The 15990-nt window shown below is 36.8% G+C and overlaps 1 protein-coding gene across 1 annotated transcript in view; it reads left to right on the forward strand.

Annotated features, from left to right (window-relative positions):
* Positions 1 to 15990, forward strand: part of LOC126875523 (uncharacterized) — a 422308-nt gene that overhangs the window by 384648 nt on the left and 21670 nt on the right. The window contains exons 26-29 of the mRNA XM_050638500.1: positions 8300 to 8558; positions 11847 to 11958; positions 12167 to 12289; positions 12463 to 12617. Coding sequence (XP_050494457.1) covers positions 8300 to 8558; positions 11847 to 11958; positions 12167 to 12289; positions 12463 to 12617 — 649 coding nt within the window. The remainder of the gene's footprint in view (positions 1 to 8299; positions 8559 to 11846; positions 11959 to 12166; positions 12290 to 12462; positions 12618 to 15990) is intronic.

Below are 15990 nucleotides of genomic sequence, written 5' to 3' on the forward strand. Positions count from 1 at the left end.
TTTTAAACACATTATATCACGATATTACATATTTTTGGGGGCTCGTCCGGGATTGGACAAGACAGAAAACGAAACGGTTTAACAGAGCTATTCGAGCTAGTTGTGAATTTACCGGTACGCGGTGCGGTAAAAGACGATATCGTTGACGGTTTAAGTTTGTGTAGTGCGAAAAATGGCAAACGTCGGGGACGAGCGATTGTCGGGTGAAGAGGGTTCGACGCTGGAGGAGCTGAGGAGTAAGCTCGCGCGAATGAACCTCCCTATATCGGGTGCGAGGTCAGTGCTGATTGCAAGGCTGAATCGGGCGTGTAGGGCTGGACAATCGTATCGTAAGGGATCGACGGGCGGTGAAGAGCTAACCGGTCAACGAGATTTAGAAAATGTACAGAGAGCTGAGCGCGATTGTAACGAAGATGAAGATGTTGAGAAAATGAATACGAAGGAGTTGAAGGAGCGCCTCGCTAGTTTGGGTTTAAAAACGACGGGAAGAAAAGTAGAATTACGCGCACGGCTACAAGCGGCCATGGATGGTAACGACGTATCGTCGGAAGAAGAAAGCGACGACGAAAGTGAGGATGAAGATGACAAGAAAAACGCAAGAGGATACAAGAGAGATACGCGAAGGGTGTATCAGGACCGTGACGAATGTTGTCGAAGGGCATGCGTTGGTTCGACACTGAGTTTTAGAGACGTCGAAGATGCATTAGAGTCGTTTAGTGGCGACAAAGGTGAAAATGTCGAACGATGGTTCGAGTCGTTCGAGGAAGTCGCTGATACGTGCATGTGGTCGGATGGGCAGAAGGCAGTCTACGCCAGGAAGCTGCTGAAGGGATCAGCGAAAATATTCGCGAGCTTCGAGTGTCATGCCAGGACTTGGCGTGAGTTGAAGAGGGGGCTAGTGAAAGAATTTTCGAGGAAAGTCAACAGTAGGCAAGTACATCAGAAACTTGAAGAAACAAAAAAGGAGAGTGATGAAGCATGTTTGGCCTACATGTACCGCATGCTCGAAATAGCCAGCCATGTGGACATGGAGGAGGAAGCAAAGGTGGAATACATAGTGGATGGAATAATAGACGGCGAGAACAATAAGGCTGTATTGTACGGCGCTACGTCAATCAAAGAGTTGAGGAAGAGGTTAGTGATGTACGAAGAGCAGAAGAATCGCAGAGCAAAGTCGATTGTGAAGCCGGCTAAAACCCAGAAGAACGGGAAGCCCAGTCAATTTGTAGACGCAATGAAGAAAAGAAGATGCTCCATTTGCGGTAGTGAGGATCATCTAAGGGTTAAGTGCCCGGAGAAAGGAAAAGGTATGAAGTGTTTCAAATGCAACGAGTTTGGACATGTGGCGGCGAATTGTACAGCGCGACAAGTAAAGACTTACGTAATCTCAAGACCGGGGAGGAAGAAGTACGTGAAGGACGTGTCGATAGATGGCTGCAGGTTCGTCTCGTTAGTGGATACAGGTAGTGACCTTACGTTCATACGAGCGGATGAGTATGCGAGGTTAGGTTCACCACCTCTGGGAAACTGCAAACTTAGGTTTGATGGTTTTGGGTCCGCTGGCAATAGTACCTGGGGCGAGTTTACAAGGGTAATGACGGTCGACGGGTACGACTTTACTGTCACCCTGCATGTTGTCTCGAATAAGGTAATGACAAGACACAGTCTACTCTTAGGTACCGATTTTTTAGACCAGGTAGAGTTGCGAGTCAAACGGGGCGAGGTGACATTTTTACGACTCGACGACCAGACCGACGGTCACGAGGACGCGCCGGATGTACTGAGGGTAAACGCGATAGAACAATCCGACGAGATCGACTTGTCGCATGTACGAGAACCTCATTACCGTGAGGCCATTCGGGATATTATTAAAGGGTATAGGCCGGAGAAGAAGAGAGACGTCGGAATAACCGCAAAGATAGTTCTGAAAAGCGACAAACCGGTAGCGCGAAGACCGCGAAGACTGGCGCCGTCGGAAAGAAAGGAAGTAGATGATCTGATGGAAACATGGATAAACGAGGGTGTCATCAAACCGTCAGACTCGGAGTATGCGAGCCCGATAGTGGTAGTCCGAAAGAAAGATGGCTCCATCAGGGTTTGCGTCGATTTTCGTGAGCTTAACGAACTCATTGAGTGTCCGCATTTTCCGTTGCCGTTAATTGAAGACGTTTTAGACGCGTTGCAGGGCGCCCAGCTTTTTACAACAATAGATCTAAAAAATGGGTTTTTCCACGTAAGTCTAGACAAGGATAGCCAGAAGTACACCTCTTTTGTTACGCCCACGGGGCAATACGAATTTCTGAAGTTGCCGTTTGGTCTGAAAATTTCCCCTATTGTCTTCCAAAAGTACATATCGAAGATCTACAAAGAACTGATGGATAAGGGTATTGTCATCGTGTACATGGACGATATCATTATCCTTGCGAAGAATTTAGAGGAGGCATGGGAGCGCCTGCAAATGGTCGTAGAATTAACTGGGCAGTATGGGCTAGTCATAAATTGGAAAAAATGTCGTTTTATGCAGAGGGAAATCGAGTATTTGGGACACATGGTCTCGGGAAACACCATAAAGCCGTCCGCTCATAAAACTAAGGCCGTTGCAAACTTTCCCAAGCCAACATCGGTTAGAAAAGTCCAGAGTTTTTTGGGGCTTACAGGATATTTCCGAAAATTCATTAGAGGTTACGCGAAGATTGCCAAACCCTTAACCGATCTGTTGAAAAAGGGGATAGACTTCAAGTTCGGGGATCGGGAATCAGAAGCTTTCGAAACTTTGAAAGCAGCGCTTACCAGCGGGCCTGTTTTAACACTCTATAGAATAGGCGCGGAGACCGAGTTGCATACTGACGCGTCCGCAGAGGGTTACGGAGCAATATTAATGCAACTGGATCTGAACGACGGTAAATTCCACCCAGTCTACTTTGCCAGCGGAAAAACAACTCCCGCAGAAGCGAAGTACACCAGCTACGAACTAGAGGTGCTAGCAATAGTAAAAGCGTTGAAGAAGTTCAGGGTATATCTGTTAGGTGTGCCGTTTACTATTGTTACGGATTGTCAAGCGTTCGCCATGACGATGAGAAAGAAAGACTTGTGTGTGCGTGTGGCTAGGTGGGCCTTGTTGCTAGGCGAGTTTAAGTATCAAGTATGTCATCGGCCGGGAAAAAGTATGCAGCATGTGGATGCTCTGAGTAGGAACCCCCTGCCGAGCACTATGTATGTAACGGAGAGTGAAGACGGGCTGATTGCACGGTTGAGAAGGGCACAGAACGAGGACATTGAAGTCCGTAGGATTTTGGACGCCGCAACGTGCAGTCAGGCCGATGGGTACGTGATAAGAAATGATATTTTGTATAAGGAGTGTAAGGACGATGTGCTAATAGTAGTACCGAAGGCGATGCAGACGCAAGTAGTCAGGCAAGCGCACGAGCGTGGGCATTTCGGGGTTACCAAAACCGAAGCTATGGTCAAGAAGGACTTCTGGTTCAAGGGGTTGCGCGAAAAGGTCGAACGCGTGGTATCCAACTGTCTCGACTGTATCCTAGCCGAACGGAAGTCAGGCAGGCAAGAGGGATATCTCAATCCGCTGGACAAAGGCGACACGCCGTTAGATACTTACCATATTGATCATGTGGGCCCCATGACAGCTACAAAGAAGAGATACGCGCACATCTTTGTAGTGGTGGATGCGTTCACGAAGTTCACGTGGCTTTATCCCACCAGGTCTACTAATACCGCTGATGTTGTCGACCGACTGAAGAAGCAAGCGGCTATTTTTGGGAATCCACGGCGAATCATCTCCGATCGGGGAACAGCGTTCACGTCCAGCGCTTTCCGAGAGTATTGCGAAGGAGAAAACATAAAGCATTCATTAATCACGACGGGGGCGCCGAGGGGGAACGGGCAGGTGGAGAGGATAAACAGGACCCTCATACCATTACTAACTAAACTGACTGCCCCTAAACCCGATGACTGGTATAAGCATGTCGATCAGGTTCAGAAGCACCTAAATTCCACCGTAAACAGAAGCACAGGGAAGACTCCTTTCCAGCTACTGGTCGGGGTCGAAATGCAAGTCAGGGAAGAGGCGAAGGTTAGAAAGCTGATCGACGAAGAGTGGGCCGCGAGGTTTGAAGAACAACGTCGCGAGCTACGTGAGGACGCGAAGAGGAAGATCGCCGCAACTCAAGAGGAGAATCGTCGAAGTTACAATAAAAGAAGAAAGAGCGCGAAGCAGTATCGAAGGGGGGACCTTGTCGCCATAAAGAGAACGCAGTTCGGCGCAGGGTTAAAACTCGGGGGCAGATTTTTAGGTCCGTACCGGGTCGCGCGAGCCATGCGAAATGACCGCTACACTGTGGAGAAAGTAGGGGAGCATGAGGGGCCCGCGCACACCTCGACGACTGCAGATTTCATGAAACCCTGGGTCCTAAACGCCGAAAGTGACGCATCTGATGACAGCGAGATAGAAGGCAACATCTGAGGGCAGATGTTATTGCAGGATGGCCGAATGTAGTATCGTGGACGAAAGGCCTAAGAAATATCGGGCGAACTATGAACAATGTCGCGAGAGCCGAGGCGCCGTCGGGCCCATCAATGTGTCATCGGTCTTTTCAAGTGCATAGTTTCGTGGAAAAGACCTACGTGACCCTGGCCACGAGCGTCTGCAAAACACGTGTGCGTTGGGCCTAGGAAAAAGACAACAGAATGCGGCAACGACGAGAGCGTTAGTCGAAAAGCAGCGTGCGAGCGGAAAAGCAGCGTGCGAGTCGAGAAGCAGAGTGCGAGCTGAGCGGAGACAGAGGTTGCGAGTGGCGTTGCCGAGAGAGTGTGGATTGCGTTGTTTTCTGTGCGTTTGGCGTGAATAGTTCAGGTTGAACAACAATCGTCTTTTTCTGTCTGATTAACATCTCTATTGTCCACTCTTTTTAAACACATTATATCACGATATTACATATATATATATATATATATATATATATATATATATATATATATATATATATATATATATCATTATTGTAATTGTTTTTCTAAATATAATGTAAGTAAAAATAAAAATAAAATATTAATTAGTGTACAGTAGACACAGATTTGTTATAAACAGTTTATACATAAAAATGCTTACTCTTCCTTATGAAGAATATGTACTTACATTTTTTATCTTTTACTTTTTTGAGAAATATTTTGATACTATTATTCAATTTTATAATGTTAGTCTTTTAGCGTAATAATTACTTTTACTTTATTTGTATAATGAATACAATATTGACAAGGGATAACTAAAATTTATTTTTTAGTATAATAATTTATTATTACATAATAATTCTAATATACTTTATAGTTATTTTCACGTATATTGCAGATATATTTTTTATAAAATTTGAGACTTATGTTCCCTCTGTTTCGTTATTGTCAATTAAAGTGCCTGAAGAGTTTAAGAAGAAATGAAAGAGGATTAAAGAAAATCATAAAAAATAATATTGTTCTTCAATTTTTTTGTACTTTTTTTATGTAATACATACATGTGAATCACGCTTTTATTATGACACCCATGTAAAATAACTTTATATTACGTCATACATCACATAATAGCTTAATCACAATAGTCTTATAACGCACTTGATATAAGTTTAGGACCATAAACACTTAGTTTGAAAAATTTCATTAATTTTGAAATACTAGATACTATTGTTTGTACGATAATTTGTTTACGTATTAAATCGAAATATATTAATAATTATTATTAGAAGCATTTCATTCTTATATTTTTTACAATATTACAATATTAGTTTTTTACTTGAATTTACTTATATATAGAATTTCGTATGTAAACGTTCAGAGTTTCAGAATTGAATACACGTATGTCCGTATATGGTGCCCGATGATGATGATACTGTACTTTGTTCCCTGTCAAATTAATATTAAAATTAATAAAAGAAATAAGAGTAGGACACCTAACCCGAAACTAGCTTATCAAACGATTAATGAAGAAAGTCTCTGCAAACGATGAGAAGATGCGTATTGTCAACTATTGAGATAGTTATGTATTGTTTAAAAGCTTAAACATTTCCGAGTCTCTCCGAATGATGAAAGAATATTTACGATCGGGAACACTAGACGATTTTTTAACATTGTTGAATGTTTCGTATGCTGAAACGATATTGGTTTTGCTAGATCGAGCGGATGCTGGGCCACAAGATCCACGCCGTGCGTAGTCTCAAAAATATGTATGCTACTTTATCATTAATTTTATTATCGAATTGCCATAAAATGTACTATGTGTTATAACTTCTACAATTGCCGCAGGTCTACTGCGTTTTTATATGAATTATTATTGAACGATAAAATGTGTACGAATCTGGTTATGAAAATAATGAACAAGTAACATAAGAAATATTTAAAATGTTGCCATATAGCGTTTCTTAAAAATATTTCACCGAATTGATCATTAATCGATTACACTATTCTCAATTTCTTACTCAAAATAATGTAAAGACTCGATCCGTGTAAAGAAAGAATGAAACAATGGTTTAGAAAATTGTGTTATGCATATGTATTTTTACACGTGTGAAAAAATCTTTTTTGAACTATTAATTTTGAACATACTTTTAGTCTAATATCTTGATTCAATTATGACGGCAAAGAAAATATGCAAGAAATACCATGAACAGTTCATAATATTTGAAATTTAAATATTGCTAGTAAAATTAAAAAAATGAAATAAGTACTTCTATTCAACTATTATTCAATTATGTAATTTATAACTAGAGAGTTATATCTCACTAATAAAAAAAATATTGTTATTGAATATCGACCTCCATTGAAATTATACGACTTTGTTTAAATTGTGCACTTGCGGCTTCGTATCATCGTTTTAATATTTTTTTCATAATAATATTTTATTTTTAATCCTTATTGTATTTAGCTATTTTTCTATTCAATAAATTACTTATTATTATTATTATTATTATTATTATTATTATTATTATTATTATTATTATTATTATTATTATTATTATTTTTATTATTATTATTATTATTATTATTATTTTTATTATTATTATTATTATTATTATTATTATTATTATTACTATCGTTATTATTTATTCATTTATAGTCGCACCAACCAGCACCTATTTTGCGTTTAAGAACACATATATGTCATTGTGGTACACGCGTATAGGGCTCTAATAGCCTAAGTCACATAGAACTCTGTATGTATATTTTTTCAACATAAAATTACGATTCAATGAGACGAAGAAAACAATCTTCTTTGTAAAATATTACCTGTTTAAGTAACTGATATATTTTCACTTTGCTCAGATGTATAGTCATTTCCTATAAATATTGTATAAGAATTATGAATTGTTCAGAACGAGGATAAAGAGATAATATCGTAAGGCCATACAGTAAAGAATACATGCAATTTCTATTAATAAAAGAAACTTTGTTAGAGTTTACTTTACAAAGTAAAAAGAGTAATTATATAGAATAAAAATAGATTTGAACTCTTTTAATTTGTATGCCTTGATCTTAAATAGTAATCATAATTGGAAAAAGTAAAATATTCTATTTTTCAGATTAAATGATGCATTTTTTATACATTTCAATACATTCGTATATTTTTATATAATAATTTTCAATAGTGCTTTAGGTTTATAACGAAATAATTTCTATTCTTTATTTCTTTTCTTTTTCTTTTTTCTAATTTCTTATTTCTTTTAAATCTTTAATCTCAGCAGATACAATCCTTCCAGAATCTCTCATTTCACTCTCCTTTACTTTCATACATGGAATCTTATTAGAAAATTTAAGGTAGCTTTATGCTAAAATTAAATAAAAGAAACCCTAGGGGAGGTGAAGAATCGAAATAAGTTATCGTTCAATTATAATTTTTTAGATTGACATAAAAATCTTTCTTATAATAATTTACGCCATAATAAAGTATATACATTACTTGTTCTGTTATTATGAAATTCAAAGTAATTATTTATCTCGTTGATATGAATGATAAATCAATCTGTTGTTATTCCATCTTTTTATAAAAATATATATGAGTCTATATAATATTTCTTGCCTTTGCGCATAGAATAACGTTTCTTGCTTTTTTCGTACATAATAATAATTTCTGTAGCAGAAAAAGACTAATAGTCCGTTATTAGTAGGGATTCTGTTGAAAAGATGTAACAGAATTCTCGGATAGTGTAGAACGTTCGAATATTGGAGCATTCAGATAATGGAAGATTAAAGTTCCTCATATTTCTTTATGTGTTTTATTTTTTATAATAAATGATTTCAGACCATCACAAAAATCACCGATTCCCTTGAATCGTTACGACGATTTCGTGGATGATTTGAGTCACAGAAGCAGATCCCAGGAGCAAACACCGGAACCGCGGCTCGTGGCAAAAGCACTTTATAATTTTATCGGGCAATCTCCACGGGAATTAAATTTCCGTCGCGGTGACATAATATTTGTACGTCGCCAGGTAGACAAGAACTGGTACGAGGGTGAACATAATGCTATGATTGGCCTGTTCCCATCGAATTACGTTGAGGTAATTTCACTTGGAAAACATTAACCTTTATATTACTCTTTCTTCTTGGTATACAATACAATTGTACTATAGTATGCATCTCAAACAAAGAGGTTCTTATTAAATTAGTATTTTGATCAAATACTTGTTCATACAGGAACTGGTCAAGTAATATGTACAAGCGAATCTGAGATAATTGTATAGAAATCAGAATTACTAGTGATCTCTATTTATTATATAGATTTATTTGCAGTGATTGAAATCAGAGAACGATAATTATTTAACTAGAATTTAATGTAGTAATGTGATACAACTAAAGATAACTAAACTGATGGTTCACAACTCAACTTATAACTTACAACTAACAACTCACAACTCACAATAACTCGACAGCTCACAACGACTCGACCAACTCATGAGTAACGATTAACCGGCAACTACTCGCAGCTTCCTCGCAACTGCAACTAGTCGCAAGTCAATCGCAACTACAACTACAACTACAACTACAACTACAACTATTCACTACTAACTGTACGCTTTCTCCTCCAAGACGTCTCTTTTTATACCAGAGTTTTCGATATTACTACAACGTACACGTGTTTTGCAGTTGTTGACCTCAGGTGGTCAAGTACACCTTTTTTAATTACCTAATGTACTAAGGGACCATGGGCATATGGCCCATCGCGATTTTCTATCCTTCCCGGCCCGCTAGCACTTTTATTGTTTTCTAGCTGTAGTTAAGCTACAGCTACTAGTTTAGCTGTTTCCAAGAATTAATTTCCGAGAAAATCGAAATTGAAAATTCACTGCTTGCATATGCAGTCGCTTTTTCTAATGTTTCATTTACACGACTTTACTATTTTGTTTTTTACTTAAATTAGTTTACAGTGGAGATATCGAAAATTGCTTGCGCTTTCTTGAATCTAACAGCTCATAAATGCCACGCGGATGTTGTATACAAGCATAATAAGTGTTATATGTACATATACACGGTGGGACGGTCATAGTAGTATAGTCCAACAGATGGTGATCCTATGTGAAAAAATAAGAAAAAATTTAGCCTAATAAAATAATTTCGTCTGAGGTTTCGTTTTCGAGAAAATCGAATTTAAAGATTTGTCAGGTTTACTTAAATTTTGCTAATACCGGACTCAACATAAGTAAATAGTCGACAGGAGTTTCTACCTACTACTTTGAAAATGAAGTTGCAGAATAAAACTTTTTCAAATATTGCTGCGTTTCTGAGAAAAATAAATTTGAAAATGTATCAGGCGCGTGTACCGTTAGTCCGTAATTAAACATGCGTATTTCCTTGAAAATGAGGCTAACCAGGAAGCCTAACTGAAAAATGTTATTTTACATTTTTGACCTATTATATACCTAGTTGGTACTTAGCCAAGTTAGAGTACACTCAACAAATTTTCAAACTCGATTTTTTTTTATAAAACTTTATATAAGTTTAGGATTGATATTATTTTAACCGGAACCACGTCATGCTCGTTTGCGGGTAGTATTATTCGATCGTAAAGAATTACGAAAGAGATTCTGAATTCTTAGAGTCACCCTCAAAACTGTTACAATGATTGACATTATGAGTTACAGATTCAAGAAAAATATATGTTGTTGATCAAGATCGGATTGTATTGCAAATTAATATAACACTATTATGCTTTTACATATTCAGAAAATAAAAATTTAATTTCGTTTTTAAAGTTAAATATAATGTTTCATGTTTTAGAAGTGGATTTCAACACTTTTGCACTGTATCATTGTATTACATTCTGCTATATTTTACAATTTTCCATTAAGAAAGTCAAATTTGTATTAGATGCACATCGCATGCGTATGTTGCCATTAAAAGCAGAACGGTTTCCCACGGGAAAATGTTCATTAAATAGATAAAGAAAAAGAACGTTGTCCATCTCTGTTGTTTATAGACATTTCTTATATACCTATCTCTACGGACATATGCGTTGTTTATGCTTACTTTTCACGTTCACCTGTTTGAAGAACTAACTCTTTTTGCAGTAACTCTTTTAGTTTATATTTATTACTGCAGTAATACCTTGATGAGTGATACCAATTTACTATTATTGATGCTTACTTTATGATTGTATCAAGTTGACACGTATCCGCAGAGATAGGTATATCACATAGGAAACTTCAGAACTAGAAAGCTTTGAAAAAAATAAATTACGACATATATTACCTCCTTAAATGGATAAAAGTTAGTATAAGTTGTAGAAGAAAAATGCGAACTGTCTCTATCATTTTCTTCATGAAATTCTAAATGCGTCAAAATGACGCGCCCCGTAAATCTAGTGTTAAACAAAATTTATCAATGAGATAGGTAGCTAAGAAACTTGAAAGAAAGTTCTATCAGATTGTAGCAATTCATTGGATGGTCATTCTCGAAAATCGAATGAGCATGACCGCAGAAGCTTGGTCAAAATAATGAGAATTCCGGTAACCCTTAAAAACTGTTTTGGAGTGGAGTGTATTAGTCCCCGTATTGTTCGTAAAGGTTTAACACCAGAAGTTTATATAATACGTGTTAAAGTAGAAAACCCGCTGTATACCACAAGATATCGAAAACTAGGATTACAATTCGCTGAAAAGTATATTAACTGGACAGTTGATTATTGGAATTTTCAATAAAATTCTTCTTTTCTCTATAGCGTTTTTCTGATTTTTATTGAATTTTTATCTCATAATACGAATCATTGCAACAGTTTTGAGAGTTATTGTATATATATTGAATATTGGTATTAGATTCTATACACTCATGTTTATTAAACATTGATAATATTACATTACAACGAAGAATTCTTAAAATAAAGCTGTTTGTTAGTACACACATGTACAAAATACCTTCATGTTATAGTTAGCTCAATAATTATAAAAGTCAAAAATGTTATATTAATTCTTAATTACTATCATTGAGTTATTGGTGATAAAAGTTTGGATTAGTTTATTTGTTTGTAGTTGTAGTTTATACTTTGATATATTTACACAAATTAATATAAAATGCTTTAAAATTACATAATTAACACCTTCTTGTGAATCGCCTACGATTCAATAATATTAATTGAAGTTTAATGTAAAAAGAAGATAACGTTAACGATAAGATTATCTATTTTTCTAATCTTGACAATCTATTTCCTTTTTTCTACTTTTTTCCAGTTAAGCTTTAGCTTTTGCTAGTAAGATTTCGCGCCCATATATCTTGTAAATCACTTTACGATGAACAGTAATAATATTTGAAAAATGTCGACTTATAAAAAAATAACACTATCTTTTAAATTACAGATTTTACCTTACGATGGTATGCGCACGACCCCAAAGAAACCTTACGAGGGTCAAGCACGAGCTAAATTCAATTTCGTCGCCCAAACAAATCTCGAATTATCTTTAGCCAAAGGTAAATATAAAAAATATATCAACATATCTCAGCAGCAAAAATTTATACTGAATATTAATGTAAAAAGACATATCTGCTTTTACGTGATCAGTATTTAAGTGACAATGTAGGAAAGATGTATTTTTATTTAACCAACGCGCACTATATTAATGTAACGAAAAATTTCCGGAATCAGTACATCATCAATGCAAAAACATTATTCTTTTAGGGGAATTTGTGGTCTTGACAAGAAGAGTTGATGAAAACTGGTATGAGGGACGTATCGGAAATAGAAAGGGAATATTCCCCATCTCCTACGTTGAAGTTATGACAGAGCCTGGCCTTAGATCAGGTATTACTCACTTCCTACTATGTAACTACAGCAAAAACATAATATCTGTGTGAGTTTAAAATAATGCTTTATTTTGTTTAACTATTTTGTTCTATATCTATTTCACGTAATATATTTTTTACTTATACTTTTGATATTCAATAAGTACTGTAAGTGACTTTTGTTAATTATAGAAACGCCAACACAAAACAAACCAGTAGCCTCTCCAGCTGCGCATAGTCTTTTGGCAAATGGATCAGCTGGGGGGAAAATGAGTATGGGATCCCATCACTATATGCCGTCCATACCAGTTAACATTAACACAACCCAGCCACATTACAATTCACTGGTTAGTAGTTTAAAACACACTTTCATTATATTAATTTCTTCAGTGGTCAATAGTATACTATAAATATTGAACAAAAAAGATAATAATTAGAAAATATTCTAAAATGATTGAACGAAATGATATGCACAATATATCACCCTTATTTCAAAAATGAGCACAAAAGCACAAAAAATTAATTTATTTTTCAAATTATTATCATGAATTAGAGTTCAGATTATTATCTTTTAAGATTGTTTAGGATTATAAATTGAAGATTACAAAAATGATATTTGATTTTGGTTTATAAGCATTGTCTTTCTAGTTGATAAATTTGGTTAAAAAAGTAATATTTTATTATATTTAGATATAATTCTATGCCGAGTTCTAGCTACATATAATATACTTATATATTATAGAGATCAGGATTATAGTGATCTTTATTTATTATATAGATTCATTTATTGTGATTGAAGCAGGGAACTATAACTATTTAATTAGAACTTAATGTAGTAATGTGACATAACTAAGACGACTAAATTGATAATTCACAACTCAACTTACAACTGACAATTAACAACACAGCTTACAACTCATAAGTAACGATTAACTCGCAACTACTCGCAACTGCAAGTAATCGTAACTCCAACTGCAACTGTTCACTACTCTTTCTTTTTTTCTTTTTTTTTTACATCGAGAGAACCTTTATAGGCATCCCGCGCTCCCCGGGGAGAGGACGCGACGTAGTGCCGGATACTATTGACTACTCTCTCTAAAAAAACATCCTCTTTATACCACAGTTTTCGATACTCCTACAACGACAAGTGTTTTACAGCTGTTAGCCCAAGAGTTGTTGTTGGTCAAGTACATCTTTCTTTTAACCTCACAGTATCTTAAAGGGGCACGGGTATATGGCCCATCGGGATTTCCCATCATTCCCGATCTGTCAGCAGTTTTATTGTTTTTTACCTGTAGTTCATCGAGATTTCCCCAACGGTTTTTTTTCCTTACTACAATATAAATATAGTTTTTTTTTTCAAAAACTAATTGTTTTAAATTGTGTCACTTTCGTAGCAAGATTAACTACAATGTTATCATTGTGTCATATCCTGTGACTTGGGTCTGTGACTGTGTCTGTGTCTATCTCATTAGAGGACCAACCTAGAAACTTGAGAAAATATTTTACATCAAGTAACTAGTAAGTTTACATTAGTAACGTGATTCAAAATTGCTACTTTAATTCGAACGATTTGAAAGTAAGGTAAGGAACCTGAAAGTTTAATTGAATAGAAAGGCTGACTAGAGGATTGGAATGTTTAATCAGGTGTATGTTGCAGCGGTTACTGAATTTCGAAATTTCTCCTTTAACTGTTGGTATTTTACCAACTCTATATATATGTCGGAGAAGGATCAGGAATAAGGTTGTGGGCGTTTGATGAATCTTCATTGGAATCGGTCATCGTCGTGTTATAACGAAGGTACGGTCTGTTAGTACGAGTATGGATGCTACCGACTCGACAATCAACCGCGGCGGTTGGACACTCGCGATACTAGTGATGTTGGTCTTAGGTTCAATAACGAATCCGCGGTCGACGGGATGATAGATGTACGTGCTCACAAAAATCTAAGTCGGACTCTTTGCGAAAACGTGGAATATCCACCGAGCGTATAGACTCTAAGTAACTCGCTAATACGACCTCACGAGAGAATGACTCTCCGTCGCGATGCTGCTGCAGAGGAAAACTATGATGGGGTGTGTCTGAGGACACGAGATCATCGGATTCGTCGAGAAAGCCTTCGTTCAGAAAGTAAAGGAAATTGGCGTTGCTGCTAATTGGTCAATCTCCATATCGGTGGTTAGAAAAAGATGCTAGCCGCCCTCGAGGGAAAGTTGCTAGTGGGAGACGCCGTTCGTTGAAAAATAGGTCTCTCCTATCTTCCCGTAGCTGGAACAAAGACTGTTTGTTTGAAGGACTTTAGTCAACTAAATCCTAAGATTTATAACGGGCCCTCAGGCTAGCTGAACATGTACTCCGGAGACGCATCGACATCTGGCAATCATCTTGTTCGAAGAATAGGGTCTGCGTGTGGCGAGCCACGGGACAGAAACCGTTGGAATTTTTACTGTCGCGTGCCGCCACAAATATTTCTTTTAAGAAGAGCTATAGAATTACTCCATACCTTTGTTAGACAAAGCGTTCATCCCGTGACCGCGGCTACGTTTGGCGACTGGCTGTCGCCTCGAGCCCAAGCTCATTATCACAACTCGCGAACAATTACAATCGAATTGAATAACTACAATTGTTTAATTACAGCTATAGTAGACTCTAGATTACAATGTTGCGGGATTATCCAAAATTCCAAAGGCTCCGTTGTTCTTTCATCTCCGACATATATATATAACTCCCTATATGTGATTTCATCGGTTATGTAACAAGGGACATTACAGATAAACGTTTTCGATTGGAATCGCTATAGGATGCCAATGTTAGAGTTATTGGCTGTACCTCACAGTTGAATCCCATAGGTCCATACAGATTCTAGAATGGCTTTGTATAATATCATTTTGCTTTCTAGATTTACTTTCGAACTCTTACCTATGAGCCAGTAGAACTGTCTTACTCTATCTTTCAAAGAGGCACTTCCTGGGAAGAAAAAGACTTAACAGGGGGAAAGGCTTGGCTTGACGATTGAAGATATTCAAATATTTCGGTTTCGCGCGAAGTGGATTTGAGAGGAAATGATTTGCTAGATAGCTAGATAAGAAGCGAATAGGTTGGCCTTGTCTATGGGAACAACCTTGCCCAATTACCATAAAGAGAGTGAAGGGGAGGAATTACCTGCTACGGTTTGTTGAGTTTCTTCGCAGCTTTCCAGAGAGAGTAGTTTGTAATATATTGTGGGAGTCAGGTTCTTCAAATATTTTTGAAAACATTTATTTCTGAACTTTCGTAGAAATTTTCTGAGTTTTCTGATTGCGTTGTTTACTTTCCGCTTGGGTATGTGCTATTTTGCCATAATCTTCGTAGCTTCCTTTTATCTTCGATTTCTTTCTTTATAGCGTCTGGAGACTCGTGCTGGGTTATATACTCTAGCTTTTGAATAGAAGAACGAGCTGCATTTATTATGTTGTTCGCCAGATACTCGACTGTTGCATCTATATCTTCTTCCATTTTTAGTGGTACTAACGTTGATGTTGAAATGTTGAAAGATTCTCTAAAGTGAGACTAGCTAGTTAATTAATATGGATAGCAGGTAGAATTTCAGTAAATGTAGAGCAGACTGTTGCATAAACCGGTAAGTGATCTGAAGACAAATCTAGGGAAGAATTAAGTTTAATATACCTTGGAGATAGATTTGGTTATGAAGAAGTCCAGTAATTCGGGTAACTTGTTTG

This window comes from Bombus huntii, chromosome 18 (assembly GCF_024542735.1).
Source record: "Bombus huntii isolate Logan2020A chromosome 18, iyBomHunt1.1, whole genome shotgun sequence".
Classification (NCBI taxonomy): Eukaryota; Metazoa; Arthropoda; class Insecta; order Hymenoptera; family Apidae; genus Bombus; species Bombus huntii.